General features: G+C 32.2%; 3 protein-coding genes across 5 annotated transcripts; all 3 read right to left on the reverse strand.

The window, feature by feature from the left end:
• Positions 1–1699: 1699 nt before the first annotated feature.
• LOC132742878 (uncharacterized) lies at positions 1700–7361 on the reverse strand. 2 transcript variants are annotated; one of them, XM_060731380.1, is made up of 7 exons: positions 7291–7361; positions 5622–6058; positions 5070–5234; positions 4807–4931; positions 4592–4692; positions 4110–4236; positions 1700–3604 (listed from the first exon to the last, which is right to left on the reverse strand). In XM_060731380.1, the coding sequence occupies exons 1-4, from the start codon at positions 7319–7321 to the stop codon at positions 4890–4892; spliced, it is 675 nt and encodes a 224-aa protein (XP_060587363.1). In that variant the 5' UTR covers positions 7322–7361; the 3' UTR covers positions 1700–3604; positions 4110–4236; positions 4592–4692; positions 4807–4889. The 2 variants fall into 2 exon arrangements, with proteins under 2 accessions (XP_060587363.1, XP_060587362.1); XM_060731379.1 differs by having other exon boundaries at positions 1706–3604; positions 4105–4236.
• Positions 7362–9744: 2383 nt separating this feature from the next.
• On the reverse strand, positions 9745–13409 carry LOC132742876 (uncharacterized). 2 transcript variants are annotated; one of them, XM_060731378.1, is made up of 6 exons: positions 13028–13409; positions 12471–12635; positions 12223–12346; positions 11500–12109; positions 10813–11004; positions 9745–10438 (listed from the first exon to the last, which is right to left on the reverse strand). In XM_060731378.1, the coding sequence occupies exons 1-4, from the start codon at positions 13406–13408 to the stop codon at positions 11985–11987; spliced, it is 795 nt and encodes a 264-aa protein (XP_060587361.1). In that variant the 5' UTR covers position 13409; the 3' UTR covers positions 9745–10438; positions 10813–11004; positions 11500–11984. The 2 variants fall into 2 exon arrangements, with proteins under 2 accessions (XP_060587361.1, XP_060587360.1); XM_060731377.1 differs by lacking the exons at positions 12223–12346; positions 12471–12635; positions 13028–13409 and having other exon boundaries at positions 9763–10438; positions 11500–11651.
• A 4223-nt stretch (positions 13410–17632) lies between these two features.
• Positions 17633–25438, reverse strand: LOC132742879 (uncharacterized). The gene is made up of 7 exons (XM_060731382.1): positions 24745–25438; positions 23300–23464; positions 22733–22889; positions 22146–22246; positions 21797–21928; positions 19126–19317; positions 17633–18864 (listed from the first exon to the last, which is right to left on the reverse strand). The coding sequence occupies exons 1-7, from the start codon at positions 25192–25194 to the stop codon at positions 18253–18255; spliced, it is 1809 nt and encodes a 602-aa protein (XP_060587365.1). The 5' UTR covers positions 25195–25438; the 3' UTR covers positions 17633–18252.
• Positions 25439–25973: the final 535 nt, after the last annotated feature.

Consider the following 25973-nt stretch of genomic DNA (forward strand, 5'->3'; position numbering starts at 1 on the left):
ATTGATATTTTGAGTTATTGAAGGAAACATTATATCATCATAGGTTAATAAAAAGTGTTTATAGAACTGACATTAAGAAGATATTGAATCTAACGATCAGTTATAAGTCGAAAGGAAAGCAATTTAGTACCTTTGATTCACATATGTGTAAAACAGTTCAGTGTAGTTCATTTTCATCAGAGAAAAAGAGTGATAAACCATTCAGAGTATATAAAACATAATTTAAAAAAAGAGTCAACACTTACAATATAAACATTTATAATTGACAAACTGATGATTGAAATATTCATATGATTTACATATAAACTCTAACAAGTACATGCATTTTACAATAAAAGTTACACGAGAGATATATTTCAGTAATGATATATTAAGGTAATTCTACCAAGGCGGCAAGTACTGGGATCTGTGCTGTCTGATCATAGTATATAAATCTCACATGGGTTTGTGGGTAACAGTTAAAATATCATCCCGAGGAAAATACTGTTACCCGAGGCGTAGCCGAAGGTTACAGTTTTTTTTTACGAGGAATGATATTTTTACTGTTACCCACAAACCCATGTGTTATTTATTTTATTACCCCGAACAAATACTGTGATGATCTAAATTTGTAAACTAAATCTAATTGTAACAAAAATAAACCAAGAGTAGCAATGCAATAACTTAACTGTCCGTACCTTGCAAGTTTCAAGTGTACTGTAGGCCTACTTGAGAAGCCGTTTTTTATTTTAATCTTTTAGCAAGTGATGATATCTACCAGTCATAAACATACAATAAGCTGTGTTTTATTTAGAAAACAAAACATTTATAAGTTAATGATCTGTGATATCTGATCCTTCTGTATCCAGAATATTCTGCGCATGTTTTTTGACAAAGTGCATTTACAAAATAACGATGATATTTATACGCGAAAAGAACTCTAGGGTGCAAAGAACTAAATTTTATGAGAGTCATAGTTACTTTGGTGATGCCCTAGGCCCTATCGTCGAAAATAAGAATGATTCGAGAGAAAAATGGCGGCCATGTTATTTCATTTTATTTAGAAAATAGACTACGTGACCAGATTTTATACTATTAAAAAAATACTGTTACCTATGTAACAGTAAAAAATTCTTTGTCACGTGGTACACTGCATTAACAGTAAGAATAACTCATAGAGGCGAATGGGAAATTAACATTACGAAAATGTGAATGGTAAAAATCTATATTATTACCCCTCACTTCTTTTTAAATTTCACATAGGCCACTTGGGGTAATTTATACTGTAAATGCAAGTGTATCATGTGACTAACAAATTTATACTGTTACAGGGTAACAGTATTTTTAACAGTAAAAAATCTGGTCACATGTTCTATTTTCTAGAGAAAAAAAAAGTCATCATAATAATCATCACAGTAATTGTCCAGGTAATTAAATAAATAACACATGGATTTGTGAGTAACAGTAAAAAATCATCCGGGGAAAATAATATAGTTACCCGAGGCGTTACCCACAAACCCATGTGTTACATGTACTTATATAGTGATGGATATTCAATGAGTACTTATCTTTAAGGTTGCGTTCAGATACAAAGATGGAAAAGTCCATTTAAGATACTTAGGGGGTAAGTGTTAACAATTGCTTATGGATATAATCATTTTTTATTTCAGAGCAAAGGAAATTGAAATTCCTCTCGTTCAGTTTTGAATTACGCTTATAGATCAGAGAAGGCCAACTCTTATTGAAACATGGGTGGTCAATAAAGTAAATAAATCGACTGGAAAACATTTTAAGCGCGGCACTCATTCATAACGATTCAAGCATAAGTTATCCTTGAGTTAGATCTTTCCTGATATGCAATTGCAGAACTTTCTCAAATACGTTCACAAAGCGAATAGGAACATGCATGCATTTATCTATTGCATGAATGCCACATATCCGATGGTTACTAGGATTCTCAAATCTATAACTTTCTTCATGTATCTGTTTCTTGTAATTGATACCGGTTTTCAAATACAACTAAACGACAGAAGCATTGAAGTTAAGCATAAAAATATAATAAATCGAGACTGTTGATAGAAATATAATTTTATTAATTATATTCTCAGAGCAACTAGGTTGATACTCGCGGAATTATGAAAATTAGGATCCTAGAATATTAAAAAAAATATATCATTTCTGTGACATCTAGTTTGCATATCATAATTTGCATATTTATAGAAAATACTTCTTTGCAATAAAACGTCTTTCTTGCATAATCAGTGACAATATGCATTGACAAAATTAATCTTGGATTTTGTTTTATGACATCTCAAAGCATTGCATTTAATTGTTGAATATGATTTTCCAAAAGTAGATATTTTGCGAATTTCTTTTGTACTTTTTGGATTTAGAATTGAAAAGTATTGTTTTAGAAATGATTTTGATCTTCTTATATGCAAAAAGAAAATATGAAATTATCAGATATGTATCTAGTAAAAAATATTATAATAATAATTTGGTCATGTTTTATAAATTTAGTATTCCTTCTAAATTCTATAATATAGCTTAAAGCTGTTTAAATAGGCCAATTTGAAAAAAAAATGTTTGATTGATACAGGCTGTTTAGTACTGGTTGACTTTTTTAAAAAAGTAAACTAATTTAATGCACTTCTAATTCATCAATCTATTAAACATTTTAAACATGTGGCATACTGTCATCAGTTGCTGAATGATCCATCTCTGTTACGATGCTAAACTGGCTTTGAGCAATTAATACATCAGTTATTCTCTTACAATACTTACTTGTTAGTAACTTTTATCTCTTATCGCTTGCTTGTTCATGTATGTGTATACAATATCCTTGGAATATTTGGCTGGTCTCCGTTTATAATTTACATGCTAGATTTTTTTTAATAAACAAATGAGAAAATTGCCGCAAATACAACACCAATAATACCACATTAAAACTTAAATTTAACAAGAGAAGCATACGTATCAAATGAATTAATGCAATCACATGTTAACAAAAACAATACCAATAACAATTTATCTTAAACTTGCTTAGCAAGAGAATCATAAAAGGTCATATACCGATATACAATTGACTAATGCAATCACATTGTAAGATTACTGTAACATTATACATGTAATCTAGTAATAAAAAAAGAGAAATAACTTTGAAATTGCTGAATCATCATGTCTCTGCCTGGTGATCTCCCTTAACAAAAGTTAAATGGCAAATCATATTTGTATCAAAACGACAAAGCTAAATATATAGCAAATTGCAAAATAATACTAACTGAAGTAATTATGAAAAGATAATACTTCAATTAAATCAGGTATGCGGCAATATATAAAAATTTCATCTGAAAACACGAGGGCATATGAAACAAAATCGTACTTTACATAAGTTATGTATTGAAAAACCAAACAAACAAACAACAACAACAAATTTATGATTTGTGTCATTATAAATGAGTCGCTGTTGTTTCACCTTAACACCAAGTTTCTCGTTTATTTCCCGCTTCAATTCGATTATTTGCATATCTGCCCTAAAGGGAAACCACTCTGTATCGCCGTTCATAGTCGAAACGCTAATCAGTTCAAAACCAGGTGTCATCAGTCTTGCTTGTTGTTCCGATATCTACACAATTTAACATTCAAATTATATAAGGAAGTAATGTAGCATAATAATTAGAATATTATACACTGCAATTGCTGAAAAGTTTAAAGTTTTTAACATCTTTTTCACAATTTTTACTTATCGTATGATATAACTATATTAAACAATATTGAAAGTATGAATATCGTAGATAGGTAATTCAGTTTTACAGAAGTAAGCAAGAATGTTTATATAACCAATTCAGTTTCGGTTCAAATGATAATTTACAAATATTATATCATGTAACAAATCTATCAAATTATGTTAATATATAAATCAGTTCAACAATCAGCTTGGTGTTTAAAACTTTGTGTTGTCTACCATTGTCACTGAGTAAGTTAGGTTTACGCGCGAAATAATGGTAAGGAATTTGTTTTCATAGTTTTCAAAGATATGTCTGATAAATCTATCAATTGTTCGTGAATTATATCTCTTCAAAAATCTTCTTTTGTCTGTCTTATAATTAACATTGCATTACAAACCTTACTATAATCTACAAAAAGCCTGTCTAATTTTGCTTGAAAGAACTCTATCATGCCACATTTAGGCTGTACATCAATATCACAGTTTTCACGTGGGCATTTTCCCGTCTCTTTAACGTGTTTCACTACACACTAGTGATAAAATTAAGTGATAATTAGTAAGATAAAAACATTATGTTTAACATTCAGTTTACTCTAGAACAGTTTCTTTTGATTTGTTTAAATATGATATAGCATATATTCATATATTAATCCCAACTGTTACTTAAGTAATTTGATTATCAAAAACATGAAACCTGCACATTTATGGTGTTCGTGTCCTTTCTGTTTAAAAATAGTTTTGTCAGTGCTTTACTTGAAAATGGCAATATGTAATATTTGTAAAGTTTATGATTTATAATAACTAAATATTTTTCATTGAGATACCATGTACCACCTTAAATTATTTTAAATATGATTTTATTCAATTAATATTGAAATTTATTACTCTTAGACATTCTAGTGGAGCATGTTCACATTCTTCGCTCACAGTCGTAGTTGGAAATTCATTGGCAGGTTTATTGACTTTACAGAGTGGACACTTCATACCTGAAATAATATTGACATGGCAATTTCTCAAACGTTGTGGTCATTCACATACAGACAAATGAAAACAGCACTTCATGCAAATCATTATTATGACAATTGATGTTTAATTGTTACCATTTCCTTCATCTTCATCATCAGAGTCGGACTCCTCATTAAGTATAGCTTTTGGATAATTTGACTCAATTTCTATTTTTCATTCATACATCTTTAGATTCTGCTTGATTCCCCAATGTCATGCTCTGCAAATATATCAAATAAAACATCAAGATATATTTTAACATCTTTGATGAAGGATAACTTTATGAAATTATTATAGTTGATATCAAATAAAGAAACAAAATAATTATTTAAACCATTGCAAAGAAAATATTACAAACCTGTTCAAGTCCAGCTTCTCTGAAGCAAATTGACATAATCACCTCTTCAATTTTGTTCATATCGTTAAGTGGTACATAATGTCCAAACGTAGACGATGCTATCTTTTGATAGAACGAGTCAGCATATGCTCTGTTTTGACATTGAACTGCATTATTCTTTACATTCTACAAAATAATAAATGCTTTAAAGTGTATTGTTTAAATCCCATACATTAAACAGACTGCTGACAATAAATCATATAAAGCATATCATTCATTAAAATTGTATGTTATCAATCTTCTTTTTTTGAATGTACAATAAACATCTGTTGAGTACAAGCACAGAAGAAATATTGTTTTCAACTTTACACAATACAGGTAAACACAATATGAATACATATCGTTTTTAAACAGCTGACAGCTTTTTGTTAAGAAATGACCAACTTGACTTGAGCAGTTATACGAAATGCAACATCCGAAACATAGTATTCACATTCTCGGATCCAATAATTTGACAAATTCTGTAAGAATCTGCTATTTATGTATAATCCAGTAAATATGTAAAATATATACCATTTCTCGTAGCTGCCTTATTTCGTCTTCCCAATCTATTTTTTGTTCATTTTGAGGATCATCGACATCGTGTGGTCGACAATCTCCAATCATGATTAGTGTCCTGGAACTGTTGTCTCGCCAGGACAGTTTCGTTCTGCTATAATGTAAAGCTACCTCGTAACATTCATCCCATGTTGATCCAGCATTACAACCTGCCGCATTTACAAATGAGCAAAGTCTGTCCGCATTTGCAGTAAGATCTTCATACTTGATGAGATATAAGTCTGTATCATAATCGCCGTGTGCAATGACGCCAACACGGATATCTGGTATTTTAGATTTCAGCAATCTTATCATTCCTTTCATTTTACTTTTCACTTGTTCAAGACAAGTATACATAGAATACGTTGTATCAAAAGATATGACTACATCTATCATCTCCGTATTCTCCATGTCTGAAATAAACACATACATTGTACACATTTAAAACGTTAGTTGTTATAGCGCTTCTTTTTGACATGCATTAATAGCTACAGACACACAAGGAAGCCTTTAAAGACCGAGACCTACACCGACTGAGCGATAAAACGAAAGAGCGAACGAACAATTGAATGAATAAACGAACGAAAAAAGAACGAACGAACGAATGATAAATGAATGAACTAACGAATGAACCGATGGTATATTTATCTCAGTTATCAAATGTCTGATATTTTGTATTTGATCTCTCAATTCATAGAAACATTGTTTAATACTCTTTCTTTAATTTTTCCAGACTGATTTACTTTCGGGCAGTATAATATTACTTCTGATATGGTACATTATTAATCTTATGGCGCATGATGGTTTTTACTTGTTCCTTAAAGTTTATAACCTGTGATCTATTTCATTCCATTTACTGTCGCCATTTTTTTTGTCTTGGGCACACATATTCTTCTACTTATGTAGCATTTACCGCTTAATTTTGATACATGATATTAACATCATTTAAAGTTCTCTGATTCTCTCCATATGTGTAGAAGTTTCTGGATTGTTTATTGCAACAAATGACGTAGATGTGTTCATCTGATTTGTCGGCTAACTCGTGGCCACGAGATAGCAATATTTTCTTCTGAGTTTTACCTCGTAGCCACGAGATACAATCTTTTATCTGAATTATATCTTGTGACCACGAGATAGGACAATAAAATAAAATCTGAATGTCCCCTCTGTGCTTCCGTAAATAGTCACCGAAGCACAGAGGGGATATTACAATTTTATTTTATTTTCCTATCTCGTGGCCACGAGATATAACTCAGAAAAAAAACCAACAAAAACAATCCCTATCTCGTGGCAACGAGAGGTAACTAAGAAATAAAAATATTTTATTGGCCATCTAACTCGTTAACACGACTTAGATGTGTTCATCTGATTTGTCGGCTAACTCGTGGCCACGAGATAGCAATATTTTATTCTGAGTTATACCTCGTGGCCACGAGATACCATTTTTTATCTGAATTATATCTTGTGGCCACGAGATAGGAAAATAAAATAAAATCAGAATGTCCCCTCTGTGCTTCCGTAAATAGTTGCTTTGGTTTACAACTGCTGTCTACGAACCAGCTCAAAATATATTTATTTTGCGGATTATGCCTTTTTCTAAATATTTTATTATCATGACATAAATGTAACAATTGTATTTACTAACCTGTTACTTCTTGAAATTTGTCAATATACATCCGGTTTATAAAACAAAGTGATATTATTCTTGATAGCCAACTTTACATAGAGGGCAGAAACTAAACACCTTTAAAACGAGACTTGGCATGTTAGTAGTGCGTTTTATATTTTGTCACGTGATACAAATCGTTTTTCATCTGCTATTATCAATTCTTTCAATACGTTACATCCTGTGCAGATAACATGTAAACAACTATAACATGGGTAGCGGTAGACATTGAATAAATGGATAGTTTGTTCGAATAAAGATTTGTAAAGCATATAAAACAAAAACAACTTTTGAGTGTTAAAGAAAATAAAGTAAATTGAAACTCGAATGATTAAAACCATTCACTGATCTTAAAAACAAGACCATAATGATTAAACTTTTAGAAATTTCATTTCATTTGATGTAGATTTATTTTAATTTTGTAATGGTTTCATTTCGTAATTATTGAAGCCAATTACTGACATTAAAGATTTCTGAAACATTTTGCTTATCTGGGTGCCTTATTAAATAATACAGAAGCGGGAGAACCATTTCCTTCCTTGTTTTAAAACTTTGTAGGTTAACTTTGCGCTATGTTAATTTAACGCTCTAACTTTACCTCGCCAACATTATCAATAGACTTTACACCCTGTAATCAATCCAAGATTATTTAGATTCTTTAAATGTTTTCTATCTTTGTCACGCATATTCTTATCATTTGCGGCAATCTACTGCATTTGTTTCTTTATTGTTTCACCTTAGCATTCCATTTTAAATAATGAATCTTTTTATATGCAGATGCAATGAAGCATGAACGATAAACGGTCCACTACTGTCCATGAACATGCTCGATTGAATTCAGTCATTTTGAATTGTCATTTGTAAGTAACCAGATCTGGTCCCTATTCACTTTCACTGACTGAAATAATGCAAAAAAGGAGGCACCTGAGGTATTCCACAACCAATAAAGCTGGAAAGTTGCCTTATGACCTATTCTGTGTTGATGCGACATAAAACCCAACTCCACCCATCACTTCAACTGAAATAAATGAATTTTTACCTTATCTTCCACATGCTTAGATACGGTTTACAAACTATATCGATAACTACTCTTTTAAAAGAATCCAGATTTATTAGACAGAAAAAATAACGCCTTATAAATCATTAATGTAAATGAGACCTGATAAGTAAGTTCAAAAGCTTATCAAATTACAAATAACAAATAGCTTACATGTTACTGTAAAGATAACGTAAACTCAAATTGTGAAAGGGCAATAACTAACGGTAATCATTTAATAAATCGAATGGAGAATAGTTTCCCTTGTTCGACGTAAATAAAGAAAAATATCGAGTCTTAGAAAACTAATGGAAACATAAGTGATGTAGACCAGTTAATGGCTGATCAAAATAAAACCTTATAAATAAAAAACCTTATAAATAACGAAAACTCCTTCTTTGTGTCCGCCCGCTTCTAGTGGTCGCTGGTGCATTCCTCAGATGAGAGATATTTTAACGTGACAGTTGACCTCAGACATTGAGTCCCATAGTTATGTGCCTTTCACCAATGACTTAAATCATGTGTGATAAAAACTCGGTCAATTTGGTACACTTACTCTCTAGCATATGACAGAAACGTATGTATTGCATGTAAAAATAATTTGATAAAAAAAACACTTATATACGCACAACTTTCGAGCGTTTAAACCCGAGCTATAAGCGGAAATCCTTGGATGTCCTTATAAATGATGCGAAATAGGAAATTATAGAAAGAAGAACATTAAGTTTAAAAAAGAATTGGGTAAAAAAGGGAAAGGGCCAGAAGGACCAATAGTGGGGGATTGAAAAAAAAAACTTGGGGTCGGGGGAGAAATATACCTCAAAAGGAACACTCAAAAGTGTCACAAAAATTGTTTGTTACAATAAACAAGACGTACAAGGAAAACAGAAGGGTGCGACCTTGGAAATAATAATTATATTGAAATAATATATGAAACATTTGATAAATTAAGATGTTTACATTTGAAATACAGCATTTTCCTAAATAATTAAAAATCATCAATACCCGTGCAGAAATTTTTGAAGTGAACACAAAAACTCATAAAATTTATAGTTTTATTGATATTTTAATACAGTCATAAATCCCTTTGGAATAGACCATAATAATTGGTGTTTCAAATTCAAACTTTCAATGCATCATAAATCAACTCGTATGGCAAAATACCTATGTTTTATTTGTATATTTCTCCGTCCATCGTTACGGTTATTTTTTTAAATGTTAAATTCTTAATAAAAAAATAAATATAAAATAATGTGATATCACTGCTATCAAAACATCATCAGATATGTTAGAATACAAAATAAAGCAAGTATTATACATGATAAAACAAATTCCTTTTAACGCATTCCCGCATTCACCAACCCCTTTCAATAGGGCTAGAACTTTCACCAACCCAAAGTGAAAAAGAATTACGACTTACTATTATTAATCTATATATATCCTGTCAATAGAGATGCACATTTCAATACACCATATAGATTACAATTCGTTTCTTATAAGATCAGCAATTCTAGCCCTTATTGGATTGTAACACTTGGCATTTCCTGCCACCAAGCTACCAGCACCGCATTCAAATATTTGCCATTTCGACCCCTGTCGTACCGTCGAACACATTATAACAGCTTGAGAATTTAGCGCATGTACAAATGTTGTTTCACACAAGTTAGCGTTTTCGCTGGATGCCTCGTAAAACTTCAAGGAAGGATTCTTGAAATCAGACAGGTTTGGTGACCTCCATGAACTTAAGATAAAGTAGAGGTGAGTGACATTCCTTGGGACACTCTTCAAATAAACGTGAATCGTCTGACGGCCTGTCTTTCCGCCAGGACCAGACAGATTTTTCTCTGAATGCCTCACCGAGTTCTTCAGATAATAATCGTTCGTGGAATGGGTCCAATCAATAACTTGGATGAATTCATCCTTTTCAAAAGCCATACACGTGGCGTCAAGGAAATCTGGATTCACTGCAGGAAATTCCCAGGATAGATCAAAAACAACGTGGTCAAGGTGTTCGGGAATACAGTACAGTGGCATGATCAGAGAAATATTTGCATTGCTGCAAATATTGTAGTCAGACAGTCTGGCAGCAGCCTACAATACACATTTTGAGTGAACCAAAAAAAGATTATGCCGCTCGTCATGAGTTATAAAAAATGAATTATTTAAACGAAAAATATGTTTTTTATTGTTGAGTTGTACTTATAAGCAGTGAAAAATAATTAAATGATGAATTTCAGTTGAATAAATTGAAAATAAAGTAAAGGAAACATTGATTAATTGAACGTAAACTTGGCATAACATATCATTAGTATATCGAATTTAAGATAACTTGAAAGAATACACGTTTTAACTATTTAGATTTAAATAATTAGTTATTTAATGATGGCGTGATAAACAATTTCATAAAAGTAATAAGAGTAACCTTTTGCAATAATTTATCAAGATACAAAATAAAATAATATTACCTTAAGATTTGTGTCATTATAAATGAGTCGCTGTTGTTCCACCTTAACACCAAGTTTCTCGTTTATTTCCCGCTTCAATTCGATTATTTGCATATCTGACCTAAAGGGAAACCACTCTGTATCGCCGTTCATAGTCGAAACGCTTATCAGTTCAAAACCAGGTGTCATCAGTCTTGCTTGTTGTTCCGATATCTACACAATTTAACATTCAAATCATGTAAGGAAATAATGTAGCACAATAATGAGAATTTTATACACTGCAATTGCTGAAAAGTTTAAAGTTTTTGACATCTTTTTTACAATTTTACTTATCGTATGATATCAGCATATTAAACAATATTGAAATTATTTATGAATATCGTAGATAGGTAATTAAATTATTCAGAATTTAGCAAGAATATTTCTATCACAAATTCGTTTTCCCTGATACGGTTCAAATGATTATTTACAAATATTATATCATGTAACAAATCTAAAGTATGTTAATATATAAACCAGCTTAGTGTTTAAAACTTTGTGTTGTATACCATTGTCACTGAGAAAGATAGGTTTATGCGCGAAACAATGGTAAGGAATTTGTTTTCATATTTCCCAAAGATATATCTGATAAATCTATCAATTGTTCGTGAATTATATCTCTTCAAAAATCTTCTTTTGTAGGTCTTATAATTAACATTGCATACAAACCTTACTGTAATTTACAAAAAGTCTGTCTAATTTTGCTTGAAAGAACTCTATCATGTCACATTTAGGCTGTACATCAATATCACAGTTTTCACGTGGGCATTTTCCGGTCTCTTTAACGTGTTTCACTACACACTAGTGGTACAATTTAGTGATAATTAGTAAGATAAAAACATTATGCTTAACATTCCGTTTACTCTAAAACAGTTTCTTTTGATTTGTTTAAATATGGTATATCATATAATTATATATAAATCTCAGTTGTTACTAAAATTATTTGAGTATCAAAAACATGATTTTTTACATTTGAAACTACCTGCACAAATATGGTGTTTGTGTCCTTTCTGTTTCAAAATAGTTTGTCAGTGATGTACTTGAAAATGGCCATATGTAATATTTGTAAATTTTATGATAATGTTTTATAATAACTAAATATTTTTCACTTGGATACCATGTACCACCTTACATGATTTATAATATGATTTTATTCAATTAATATTGAAAGTAATTACTCTTAGACATTCCAGTGGAGCATGTTCACATTCTTCACTCACAGTAATAGTTGGGAATTCATTGGGAGGTTTATTGACTTTACAGAGTGGACACTTCATACCTGAAATAATATTAACAAGACAATTTCTCAAACGTTGTGGTCATTCACATACAGACAAATGAAAACAATGATTATGCAAATCATTATTATGACAATGGAAGTTTAATTGTTACCATTTCCCTCATCTTCATCATCAGAGTCGGACTCCTCATTAAGTATAACTTTTTGATCATTTGTCTCAATTTCTTTTTGCATTGATACATCTTTAGATTTTGCTTGATTCTCAATTGTCATGCTCTGCAAATATATCAAATAAATCATCAAGATATATTTTGACATCTTTGATGAAGGACACTTAATGAAATTGTTATAGTTGATATCACAATATATTTAAACCATTGAAAAGAAAAATATTACAAACCTGTTCAAATCCAGCTTCTCTGAAGCAAATTGACAAAATCACCTCTTCAATTTTGTTCATATCGTTAAGTGATACATAATGTCCAAACGTAGACGATGCTATCTTTTGGTAGAACGAGTCAGCATAAGCTCTGTTTTGACATTGAACTGCATTAATCTTTACATTCTACAAATAATAAATGCTTTAAAGTGTATTGTTTAAATTCCGTACATAAAACAGATTTCTGACAATACATCATATAAATTATATCATGTCATTAAAATTGTATGTTATCAATCTTTTTTTTTTTTTGAATGTACAATAAACATCTGTTGAGTACACACACAGAAGAAATAATATTGTTTTCAACTTTACACACTACAGGTAAACACAACATTAATACATAGTGTCATTAAATAGCTGGTAGCTTTTTGTTAAGAAATGACCAACTTAACTTGAGCAGTTATAGGGAATGCAAATCCGAAACATAGTATTCACATTCTCGGATCCAATAATTTGACAAATTCTGTAAGAATCTGTTATTTATGTATAATCCAGTACATATGTAAAATATAAACCATTTCTCGTAGCTGCCTTATTTCGTCTTCCCAATCTATTTTTTGTTCATTTTGAGGATCATCGACATCGTGTGGTCGACAATCTCCAATCATGATTAGTGTCCTGGAACTGTTGTCTCGCCAGGACAGCTGCGTTCTGCTATAATGTAAAGCTAACTCGTAACATTCATCCGATGTTGATCCACGATTACAACCTGCCGCATTTACAAATGAGCACAGTCTGTCCGCATCTGCAGTAAGATCTTCATACTTGATGAGATACAAGTTTGTATCATAATCGCCGTGTGCAATGACGCCTACACGGATATCTGGTATTTTAGATTTAAGCAATCTTATCATTCCTTTCATTTTGCTTTTCACTTGTTCAAGACAAGTATACATAGAATACCGTTGTATCAAAAAAGATATGACTCCACATCTATCATACACTAAAACATATTTTGACCATGTCTGAAATAAACATCGTACGAATGATAAATGAATGAACTAATGAACCGATGGTATATATCTCAGTTATCAAATGTCTGATATTTTGTATCTCTGTCAATTCATTAGAAACATTGTTTAATACTCTTTCTTTAATTGTTCCAGACTGATTTACTTTCGGGGCAGTATAATGCATACTTTCTGATATGGTACATTTTAATCTTATGGGCGCATGATGTTTTTTACTTGTTTCTTAAAATTTAAAAAAAACTCGTGTATCTATTTCATTCCATTTACTGTCGCCATTTTTTTTGTCTTGGGCACACATATTCTTCTACTTATGTAGCATTTACCGCTTAATTTTGATACATGATATTAACGTGTATCATTTAAAGTTCTCTGATTCTCTCCATATATGTAGAAGTTTCTGGATTGTTTATTGCAACAAATGACTTAGATGTGTTCATCTGATTTGTCGGCTAACTTGTGGCCACGAGATAGCAATATTTTCTTCTGGGTTATACCTCGTAGCCACGAGATACAATTTTTATCTGAATTATATCTTGTGACCACGAGATAGGAAAATAAAATAAAATCTGAATGTCCCCTCTGTGCTTCCGTAAATAGTGACCGAAGCACAGAGGGGACATTACGATTTTATTTTATTTTCCTATCTCGTGGCCACGAGATAGAACTCAGAAAAAACCTAACAAAAACAATTCCTATCTCGTGGCAACGAGACGTAACTCAGAAATAAAAATATTTTATTGGCCAGCTAACTCGTTAACACGACTTAGATGTGTTCATCTGATTTGTCGGCTAACTCGTGGCCACGAGATAACAATATTTTATTCTGAGTTATACCTCGTGGCCACGAGATACAACTTTTTATCTGAATTATATCTTGTGGCCACGAGATAGGAAAATAAAATAAAGTCAGAATGTTCCCTCTGTGCTTCCGTAAATAGTTGCTTTGGATTACAACTGCTGTCTACGAACCAGCTCAAAATATATTTATTTTGCGGATTATGCTTTTTTTTCTAAATATTTTATTATCATGACATAAATGTAACAATTGTATTAACTAACCTGTTACTTCTTGAAAAATGTCAATACATCCGGTTTATAAAACAAAGTAATATTATTCTTGATAGCCAACTTTACACAGAGGGCAGAAACTAAACACCTTTAAAACGAGACTTGGCATGTTAGTAGTGCGTTTTATATTTTGTCACGTGATACAAATCGTTTTTCCTCTGCTATTATCAATTCTTTCAATACGTTATATCATGGTCAGATACCGTTAACACAAATATAAAATGCGTAGCGGTAGACATTAAATAAATGGATAGTTTGTTCGATTAAAGATTTGTAAAACATATAAAACTAAACACCTTTTAAAACGAAACTTTGCATGTTAGTAGTGCGTTTTATATTTTGTCACGTGATACAAATCGTTTTTCATTCTTTCAATACTTTACATCATGTGCAGATACCGTTAACACAAATATAAAATGGGTAGCGGTAGACATGGAATATATGGATAGTTTGTTCGATTAAAGATTTGTAAAGCATGTAAAACTAAACAACTTTTGAGTGTTAAAGGAAATTAAGTAAATTGAAACTCGAATGATTAAAACCATTCACTGATCTTAAAAACAAGACCATAATGATTAAATTTTTAGAAATTTCATTTCATTAGATGTAGATTTATTTTAATTTTGTAATGGTTTCATTTCGTAATTATTGAAGCCAATTACTGACATTAAAGATTTTTGAAACATTTTGCTTATCTGGATGCCTAATTAAATAATACAGAAGCGGGAGAACCATTTCCTTCCTTGTTTTATAACTTTCGAGGTTCAGCGTCGACGTGTTACAGCATAACAAAAGAATATGAATAATCATTGCCCAGATTTTACCCTTATATTTAAGCTCAGTTGTTTATAACCCACAATATCTTACTATCTCGAAGTAAACATCAACGCTACCTAATAGAAGTAGAGTAGCAAGCCAAGCATATTGCCATGTACTTCAACGAAATTCAGAACAATGTGTTTCTTGCTGATCATTATAAATAAACGACAACACTTGGAGAAAAGAGGTAGTTTGTTTTCATCTTTTTGCTATTAATGTGCGACTGAGTTTCCAATAGACGGTATAATATTACTTAATAAATTAACTTTGCGCTATGTTAATTTAACGCTTTAACTTTACTTCGCCAACATTATCAATAGACTTTACACCCTGTAATCAATCCAAGATTATTTAGATTCTTTTGATGTTTTCTATCTTTGTCACGCATATTCTTCTCATTTGCGGCAATATACTGTATTTCATGAATGAGATAAACGTATCCTAATAATGCTTCTGTATGAACACATCTGCAGATGTTTCTTGATAGTTTCACCTTAACATTCCATTTTAAATAATGAATCTTTTTATATGCAGGTGCAATGAAGCATGAACGATAAACGGTCCACTACTGTCCATGAACACGCTCAATTGAATTCAGTCATTTTGAATTGTCATTTGTAAGTTACCAGATCCGGTCCCTATTCAATTTTACTTTTACTGACTGAAAAAATGCAAAACGGAGGCACCTGCGGTGTTCCCCCACCAATAAAGCTGGAAATTCGCCATATGACCTATACTGTGTTGGTGCGACATAAAACCCAACTCCACCCATTACTTCAACTGAAATAATTGAATTCTTACCTTATCTTTTACAGCCTTAATGTTAATGAAGCCTGATAAGTAAGTTCAAAAGCTTATCAAATTACGAATAAATAGCTAACATGTTTCTGTAAAGATAACGTAAACTCAAATTGTGAAAAGGCAATAACTAACGGTAATCATTTAATAACTCGAATGAAGAATAGTTTCCCCTGTTCGACGTAAATAAAAAAACAAAATATCGAGTCTTAAACAACTTAATAGGAAAACTAATGGAAACATAAGTGATGTAGACCAGTTAATGGCTGATCAAAATAAAACCTTATAAATAACGAAAACTCATTCTTTGTGTCCGTCCGCTTCTAGTGGTCGCTGGTGCGTTCCTCAAGCGACGAGATATTTCAACGTTACAGTTGTCATCATACATTGAGTCTCATAGCCATGTGCCTTTCACCAATGACTTAAATCATGTGTGATAAAAACTCGGTCAATTTGGTGCAGCCACTCTCTAGCGTATGACAGGAACGTATGTATTGCGTGTGAATATAATTTGAAAAAAAAAACTTATATACGCACAACTTTCGAGCGTTTAAACCTGAGCTATCGGTGGCAGTCCTTTAAAAGTGTATAAATGTTGTATGAACAGAGTTTATATAATAAAAGCAAAACCAGGGTACATATAGCACATGGGAAACGATGGCGAACCTGTGTGAGCGTATGTTAATCATACCGTCAGTGTAACGGGTAGCGTATGCAAGGATATGAGTAACATTTGTATAACTTATTTGAGCTTATGAGTAACGTTTGAGTAGCGTATGCGCAGCGTCACCTTTCGACTGTAGTGTAATAGTTTCTTCATTTCCAAACTAGACTCCGAGATGTGCAGCGTGCTTGGATGGTAAGCTGCTTATGCCTAACATAATGATAACGTATGTTCGAGCGTATGAGCAATTATTTTCGTACGCTCACATACTTAAATTCCATAATTTATAGTATGTGATAGGGTGGCATTCAATGAATGCATCCCCAAACAATAGGTCGGGGCACATGGGCAAACATCGGATTGGTGTCATTATAAATTATGCAAAATCGGATATTATAGAGACCTACAAGGCAATTAAAGAAGAACGTTTATTTTAAGAAGATAAGGGTGAAAAAGAATGAGCCAAAGGACCGGGAGTGGGGGGATTGATAAAAAACTTAGGGATGGGGGATAAATATACCTCAAAAGTCACCAAAATTGTTTGTAACAATAAATAAGACATACAAGGAATACAAAGGGGTGCGGCCTTGGAAATAATAGTTATATTGAAATAATATATGAAAAATAATTGATAAAATAAGATTCTTTAAATTTGAAATAAAGCATTTTCCTAAATAATTAAAAATCATCAATACCCGTGCAGGAATGTTCATGAAGAACTTAACAACTTATAGTATTGAGTTTTATTGATAATTTAATGCAGTCATAAATCCCTTTGGAATAGACAATAATGGGTGGTCTTTCAAATTCAAACTTTCAATGCATCATCAATCAATACATATGGCAAAATACCTTATGTTTTATTCGTATATTTCTCCGTCCATCGTTACGGTTATTTTTTTCAAATGTTAAATTCTTAATAAAAAAATAAATACAAATGTTATATCACTGCTATCATTCTTTAAGCATGTTAAGTATGCAACAAAACATCATCAGATATGATAAAATATAAAATACAAAATAAAGCAAGCATTATACATAATAACACAAATCCCTTTTTAACGCATTCCCACTTTTACCCATCCCTTTCAATAGGGCTAGAACATTCACCAACCCAAAATGAAAAGATTTACGATTAATAAATTAATCTATATTTTTGTAGACTTTTAACGTATTTACCTTATTTATTGCAAGGCTGTTAGAAACTTAGTTTTGTAACATACACCGTCATCGAACTCAGTTATTTTTAAACATAAATATTAAATGTTCATAATGATTATGTCTTAACATTTATACAAAATAATAATGTATACATCTTTTGTAAAATTCATTTCAAAATATTTAAATGAGTTCTTTTTTAAAGTTTTTAAATTGTATATAACCTGTCAATAGAGATGCACATTTCAATACACCATATAGATTACAATTCGTTTCTTATGAGTTCAGCAATTTTAGCCCTTATTGGATTGTAACACTTGGCATTTCCTTCCACCAAGCTACCAGCACCGCATTCAAATATTTGCCATTTCGACCCCTGTCGTACCGTCGAACACATTATAACAGCTTGGGAATTCAGTGCGTGTACAAATGTTGTTTCACACAAGTTAACGTTTTCGCTGGATGCCTCGTAAAACTTCAAAGAAGGATTCTTGAAATCAGACAGGTTTGGTGACCTCCATGAACTTAAGATAAAGTAGAGGTGAGTGACATTCCTTGGGACACTCTTCAAATAAACGTGAATCGTCTGACGGCCTGTCTTTCCGCCCGGACCAGACAGATTTTTCTCTGAATGTCTTACAGAGTTCTTCAGATAATAATCGTTCGTGGAATGGGTCCAATCAATAACTTGGATGAATTCATCCTTTTCAAAAGCCATACACGTGGCATCAAGAAAATCTGGATTCACGGCAGGAAATTCCCAGGATAGATCAAACACAACGTGGTCAAGGTGTTCGGGAATACAGTACAGTGGCATGATCAGAGAAATATTTGAATTGCAGCAAATATTGTAGTCAGAAAGCCTGGCATCACCCTAAAATAAACATTGTGTGAACCATATAAAATTATTTGGGCCTTCAAAATAGATAACATGTTAGATTACATGCCGTTCAGACACTGCATTAAAGATAAATGAGCCAATGCTTTAACTGTTCTTTATAAGTTTTTGTGTATCTATTCTTATTGTAAAAAAATAAATCAAAAGGATTAATATCAAATTTGAATAAAGTTCAATAAAGTTAATAAAGAAAACATTTTGCTAAATATTATGAACAAAATAATAATTGTTTTATACCTTTAAATTTGTGTCATTATAAATCAGCCGCTGTTGTTCTACCTTTATACAAAGTTTCTCGTTTATTTCCCGCTTCAATTCGATTATTTGCATATTTGCTCTAAAGGGAAACCACTCCGTATCGCCATTCATCGTTGAAACGCTTATCAGTTCACACCCAGGTTTCATCAATCTTGCTTGCTGTTCTGATATCTACAAAATTTTACAATCTTGTTTGAGTCATTAATAGATTATATATAAGCACGGTTTGCAGTGCAAATAAAGCCGTACTATTGTTTAGGGGGATAACAAAATGAAATGGTTTTAAAACTGGCCACAGTACGAAAATTGTTACATTACGTCTTTTATGAAAGATAAACACATTATATATTACAGGTGCGTCAGGAAACAGAATTAAGGATACCGATGATGATAACATGTTTTATTCCTCACCAAAAGCATGAGTAGGTAAAAGACAACATTGAAGTGGTTGGAGTCAGAAATATTTCCTGTTACAAAAATTAATTTGCGCTGTCTACATATGTTTTGAAAGCCACCTAGAGATTTTTGATATTCAAACAAATAAGATAACAGTTTGAAGTAGCATTCTATCATCTTCAAGACAACATTCTTTTTCCACTGATTACATATGTTTAAATGACCACTTATAGACAACACAATGAGAGATAAAGATACTTCGTTATTTTTAAATTGTTATATTACAATTTTCAGATAGCGTCGTAGTTAAGACTAGCAACTTTGAATATGAATGATTGAAAACAAGTCCGGCTTTTGCAAAGCAACATGGTTAAAATTTGTTGAACAAAATCATCAACTTAAGAATAAAATCTAAAAAAAAAAAACAATGCCGATGATATCTGCTGCATGCCGCAGTATAAATATCCTTTAAGTTGATGTCTGTCTTTCCGTTTGAAAAATAGTTTTAAATAGTTGTAAAAATATTTTAACAAAAACAATACTAATAACATAAAAGTCAAGAAAAAAGCTATTGCATATAATGATTTCTATTTAAGTCAACTTGGAATGTAACGAGGGTAGTCGGAAACCATTTTATTATTCTTACCAAAAAGTATGCGTTTTTTTGTAATCAAACAGAAATTTGACCAAAGGTTGATTTTGTCAATATAAATATAAAAACCTCTCTTTAGCGTGTTATAAATATAAAAACAACGTACATTTTTAATGAAGACAGGGGATGGTCTTGATTATCGGTTAGGTAGATATGTTAATGATATTAAACTTAGATGCATCTCGATAATACGGGTGAGGATTTGGATGAAATCTTCATCGTATTATATTCACATTCATATATAATAATTCTTAAATACCACGTTTTATAAAAATCTGACACATAAGATATGGCCCAAGAGAAAAAGAGGGATAGTTTAGTTTGGTTTTACAACATGAACACATCTGCGGATGTTTCTAAATTCAAAATTTTACCATTTCATGTTTAAATGTTGAATTCTGCTTAAGCCGGTGCTAGGGGGCGTGGACGGTAACTTGCACTTTCCAGTACCGTCCATGTACAGGCTCAATCAAACCGAGCCTGCAACATTTTCAATTTTGCCGTGTTGGGCTTTCTTTAGGGATTCTGTTTTTATCTATTTTACAAAGCACGCAGATGGCGCCGAAACAGGAAATATTATTTTTACTAACATTGGGTGTTACGAACATAAAACAACCTCACCTCATCTGCTGGAACTGAGAGATGCATAGACTCGATAAATAATTTGAACCAATTAAATCGCCTCTTACGATCACAAAGGGATTAATGATAGCTGTAATTATGATGCCAAACCACTAAAAGGAACCCCTCTGTCACAAAGATAGAATTTGGCTTTGCCAATTCAATATTTTAAAATACAAAAACATAACAACTTGACAATCGATCGATAAATATTAATGTCATATACCAAGCAACAATCTCCCAATAAATATAAATAAATATATATTTATGTTAAGTTGCATCATGACCTAATAAGCGATATGGCCCTTGATACATTTCACACAAAATAGAGAAAATAAGAATCCCTAAAGAAAGTGCAAAACGGAAAATTGAAAATGCGAATATTTTGCAGGCTTATTCCATGAAAAGCGGCGTATGGTCCCCAACTAATAAAAGCAATTAGTTAATTGTATAACGTATAACAACGCAAAACATTTGTTATTTCAGGTATCTTTAATTTAGCTCTAGACAAAGTAAATAAAGATTAAAAAAAAAAAACAATGCATATCTACTATTATATAGTATTCATGTATTCATCACCTCTGATCCCCTTTCAAAATTCTATTTGTTTCATACCGCCAACTGTTTCCTCATTTAGGGCACACACTTTCTTTTACTTGGTGAACGACTCTTTTTATGGAATGGCACGGAAGTGTCACCTTGAAGTTTCCATGAGAACCGCTGTATGAACACATCTGCGGATGTTTCTAAATTCTAAACTTTCGTAGTTAAATGTTGAATTCTGCTTAAGCCGGTGCTAGGGTCGCGTGGACAGTAACTTGCTCCTACCGGGTACCGTCCATAAACAGGCACAATCAAACATAGCCTGCAAAATGTTCAATTTTGTTGTTTTGGACATTCTTAAGGGATTCTGATTTTCCCTATTTTAACCCTTATTATGCAAATAATTAAGAACTACAAAATTAACATTGGTTTACATACCTTACTATAATCTACAAAAAGTCTGTCTAGTTTTACTTGAAAGAACTCGATCATTTTGCAGTTAGGTTCGACTTCAATATCACAGTTTTCATCTGAGCATTTGCCCGTCTCTTTAACATGCTTCACAACACACTATTAAATTGGCAAAAATAAATAAAAATTGTTAATTTTACTTCCATGCTTAGGTTTAATTAATGTCTCAAATATTTAATTTATATTTAAATGTAGTAATTTATGTTAATCGAAATGTGTTGTTCTTTTTTAAATAAAAGATTACAAAGATCTTGGTATGGGATATATATTACGAAAACTATTTTTGGAATTTGAAACAATGGCGTAAAGATTTTACTCTCAGACATTCCAGTAGAGCATGCTCACAATCTTCGCTTACAGGCGTAGTTGGGAACTCATTCGGAGGTTTGATTACCTTACACAATGGGCACTTCATACCTGAAATATAATTAAACATGCGATATTTCTTTAAAACGAGCTGATTTTATTTTCTTACGTTGCGTGCGACAACAATTTAAAGGTCATTAGGCGACTTTCCAGCTTTACTTGTGCAAGATGACCTCAGGTGCCCCTCCGTGTATAAGGTCAGGCACGAACGAGCAACTGAGTAGAACCACCGAAGCTCCGTTAGTTACAGACGCCCCATATTAAAACGTGTTTAAATTAGTTTACATACATTTATGACAATACTGTTTAAATATTATTTAAAGATTTTGTTTTATTTACAATCCCTATAAGATACACCTTAAGCCATATAACCTTAAGTAAATAGTAACGCGGTAGGATTAAGAACAGTTTTTATTAACCTAACAGTTATGAATATATATATCATTCTTAAAAACCTTCAATACATTTTTCGAAGGCCTCAAAGGCTTTCACCTTTATAGCGAATCAGAAATGTAGTTACTATTGTAACATAGTTACCTGTTCCTTCGTCTTCATCCTCAGTTTCTGTATCAGAGTCTGAATTTTCATTCGGCCCAACAACTGTGGGTTTTGACTCAGTCAGCCTTTCTGGTGTAATCTCCTCAGGCTTTGTGTAGTTCTGAATTGGACTTTCCAAAATCCCCGGTGTTGTTTTCTGTCAACAAAGGTACCAAATCATTTTCGCAATATTCGGCCATGTAAATGAAATTTTTATTTATGTGACAGCAATAAACAAATTATGTGCAGTATGTAACAAGTTACAGTTCGCCAAAGTTTGTCTGCCAATGAAATCGCCCTATTTTGTTTAAATTATGGCGAAATAATTACCATACAGTGCTACGTTAAATAAGCCAATTTAATGGACTCATCATGCACACCATTTGAATGGGCGGGGCTAACTGTAAGTCGGTTATAGGTTATTTACAGAGTTTAAAGAAACTTATTGCTAAATACGCTGTATATAACCTATAACTTGTACTTAATATGGTGATAGCTGTATGTTATAAATGCTGGTAAAGACAATTAGAATGAACGATTAAAAAAGAAAATTAAGAGTTGTTTTACCATTCCAAGTCCGGCTTCTCTATAGCAGATCGATATCAACACTTGCTCTATTTTCTTTATATCACTCAATGATACATGATGCCCGAATGTCGTTGAAGCGATTTTTTGGTAGAATGAATCAGCATAGGAATTGTCGTCACATTGCACTGCATTTATCTTAACATTCTGAAAACATTTAAGATACATATTATAATGGGTAGCGTACACTGAACACGGACTTTCCTTGTTGATCTTGTTTATCATATTTTATTATATCTCATGGTTATATATGACGTCAGATAGTTACAATCCTTACTATGATAATTAACCTCACTTGAGTTTTGTATTGGTCAGGCGCAACGACTAATCTAATTTCGCCTTCTTTCGTCACACAGCATTGATTGACATCCCGAAACACCAAGATCATGTCTGCCATCCATGTACGTTGACATCGGCGACGTCTAATCTTTTACTGCCTTATGCAAATAAGAATCTTTCTTCGCTGGCAGAAAAAAAAAGTTAAAATATTCAAACTGATCATGGTTAGGTATTATGTTTAATGTTTATAGTTATTATGTTTATAAGGACATTGGGACTCGCATTCATGATAAAATTCAATAAAAACGTCAGATTAAAAACTTGGATTAAAAAAATACTTGTTCACCATAAATTACAAATAGTTTTGTTTCTGGAGAGAGAAAAGGCGATTAATAAATAAATATGTTTGTTTTCACGGCTACTTTCTCTTTAATCCTATGTACTTTTATGAAAAAAATGTCCCTGTTGGTTTCAACACGACGAGCGTCTAAACTAACAGCTGTTCTCTTGTGTATTGCACGAATGTTAACAAAGACCATTATCACTGTAGCTCCGCCTCCAAGACACACATGCGGAAAAAACGGCGGTAAATCATTCCATTCGATTTACTTGGTAAGTAGCACTTCTTGTTTAATGCTGATTTACTAATGCGTCACTTTTTGTTTTGGAAAACCATTTTGCTGTGAAAACACAATTGTTGTAATGGAAATCGCTGGCAAGGAAATTTGATGGTTTATATGCCATTTAAAGCAATTGTGAACCGTTATCATTCGGTCTTAAAATCATTCCGCACAATGTGCTTAGCTAAGCCAATTATTAAGTACCCTAAGCACTTCGAAAGTAGTGACGAAGAACTGACTGACTGTTATCGTTACGTAGATATAGCCCATATATATTTCGGTACAGAATGCATATATGGAAATTTAAAACAACATGTATGGTACAAGTTTGTAACATACATGGGAATAAATAAGGCATGATATACACATCAACACCAAGGATAGCACAAAAAAAGAGAGACTCTTATTTGATAATTTCTATCGCGGACATAGCCGTCGGCATTTTTCTTTCTAGGCGTGCATACGTTTTATCAAAAAAGACGCAACAATTAAAAAGTGCTTAAATGAACGCAATTTATTGTAACTTACCATATCGCGAAGTTTTTGTATCTCTTTCGTCCAGTCAATGCGCTGTTTGTTTAAGAAATAGTTACGTTCGTGTGGTCTGCAGTCTCCTATCATCACAAGCACTCTGTTTGAGTTACTTCGCCAGTCCATTTTACAGCGAGTGTAGTGCAGCGAAAGTTCATATGCCTCATCCGAATTCCTTGCATGGCCGGCTCCTGTTCCTCGAGCATTTTGTACGAATTGACACAAGCGTTCGACATTGTCAGTTAGATTTTCGTATTTTATGACATACGTGTGGTCGGTGTCATAATCTCCGTGAGCTATAACGCCCATCCGTATACCAGGAATATCTGATGTCAATTTTCGCATCATTTCCCTCATTCTATTGCGGACAGCGTTCAAGCAATTACTCATTGAACCCGTTGTGTCAAACGATAACACAATATCAAATAAGTCCACATTGCTCGCCATATTTTTCGTAAATGTTTACACCGTTGTCGTCTACTTAACTTAAATCACCATTAGATTACACAGATACCTATATATTATCTGAAAATGAAACAAAATATTTTAAAAATATCTACACACTAATCCAAGTACACTTTTTAATCAACCGTACATAGACAATAGCCACCATTACTACACAAAAGAAAGCGATCACGTTTCATACCGGCTGAATTGTAACGATAAACTTTAAAACGACAATTCATGATATAACTTGTTTATGTAAACCGCTGAACATTTTCCGAAAATGCACTCGTTCGTTTTCGAAAAATAGATATTTTTGTATAAAGGCTCCGAAATTAATTGTTCACCAATAAAAAACAAACGTTTAAAGCAGATTCTAAAACAAACGTTTCTAAAGTATTTATTAACTTTGTACCGTTAGCACCCTCGTGTGTACAAAACTTAAACTTGTTCTTTCATTGATATAATAGTGAATATGGGCAAAATAAGTGTCATTTATGTATATCCTAAAAAGCACAAGAAACAAATATTAATATTCTTTTGAACAAGTACTGCAATGTTGATATTCAGATTTCATTTCCTTATATGGTAAAGTAAATAGCTACCTCACTGTGTAGGGAACATAAACTCTGAATGATTATCATACACGATACAAATTTATTCACATAACCAACACAGTAATTGTTTGTTAATAACGCGTCTATAGCTTAACTATAATATAAAATACGTCTATTTGCTATGTTTCTATAAAGCAAATGACGCCATGTAAAATATATGTACGG

Source organism: Ruditapes philippinarum, unplaced genomic scaffold (genome assembly GCF_026571515.1).
Source record: "Ruditapes philippinarum isolate M1 unplaced genomic scaffold, ASM2657151v2 ctg4378_1_1_1_1, whole genome shotgun sequence".
Classification (NCBI taxonomy): Eukaryota; Metazoa; Mollusca; class Bivalvia; order Venerida; family Veneridae; genus Ruditapes; species Ruditapes philippinarum.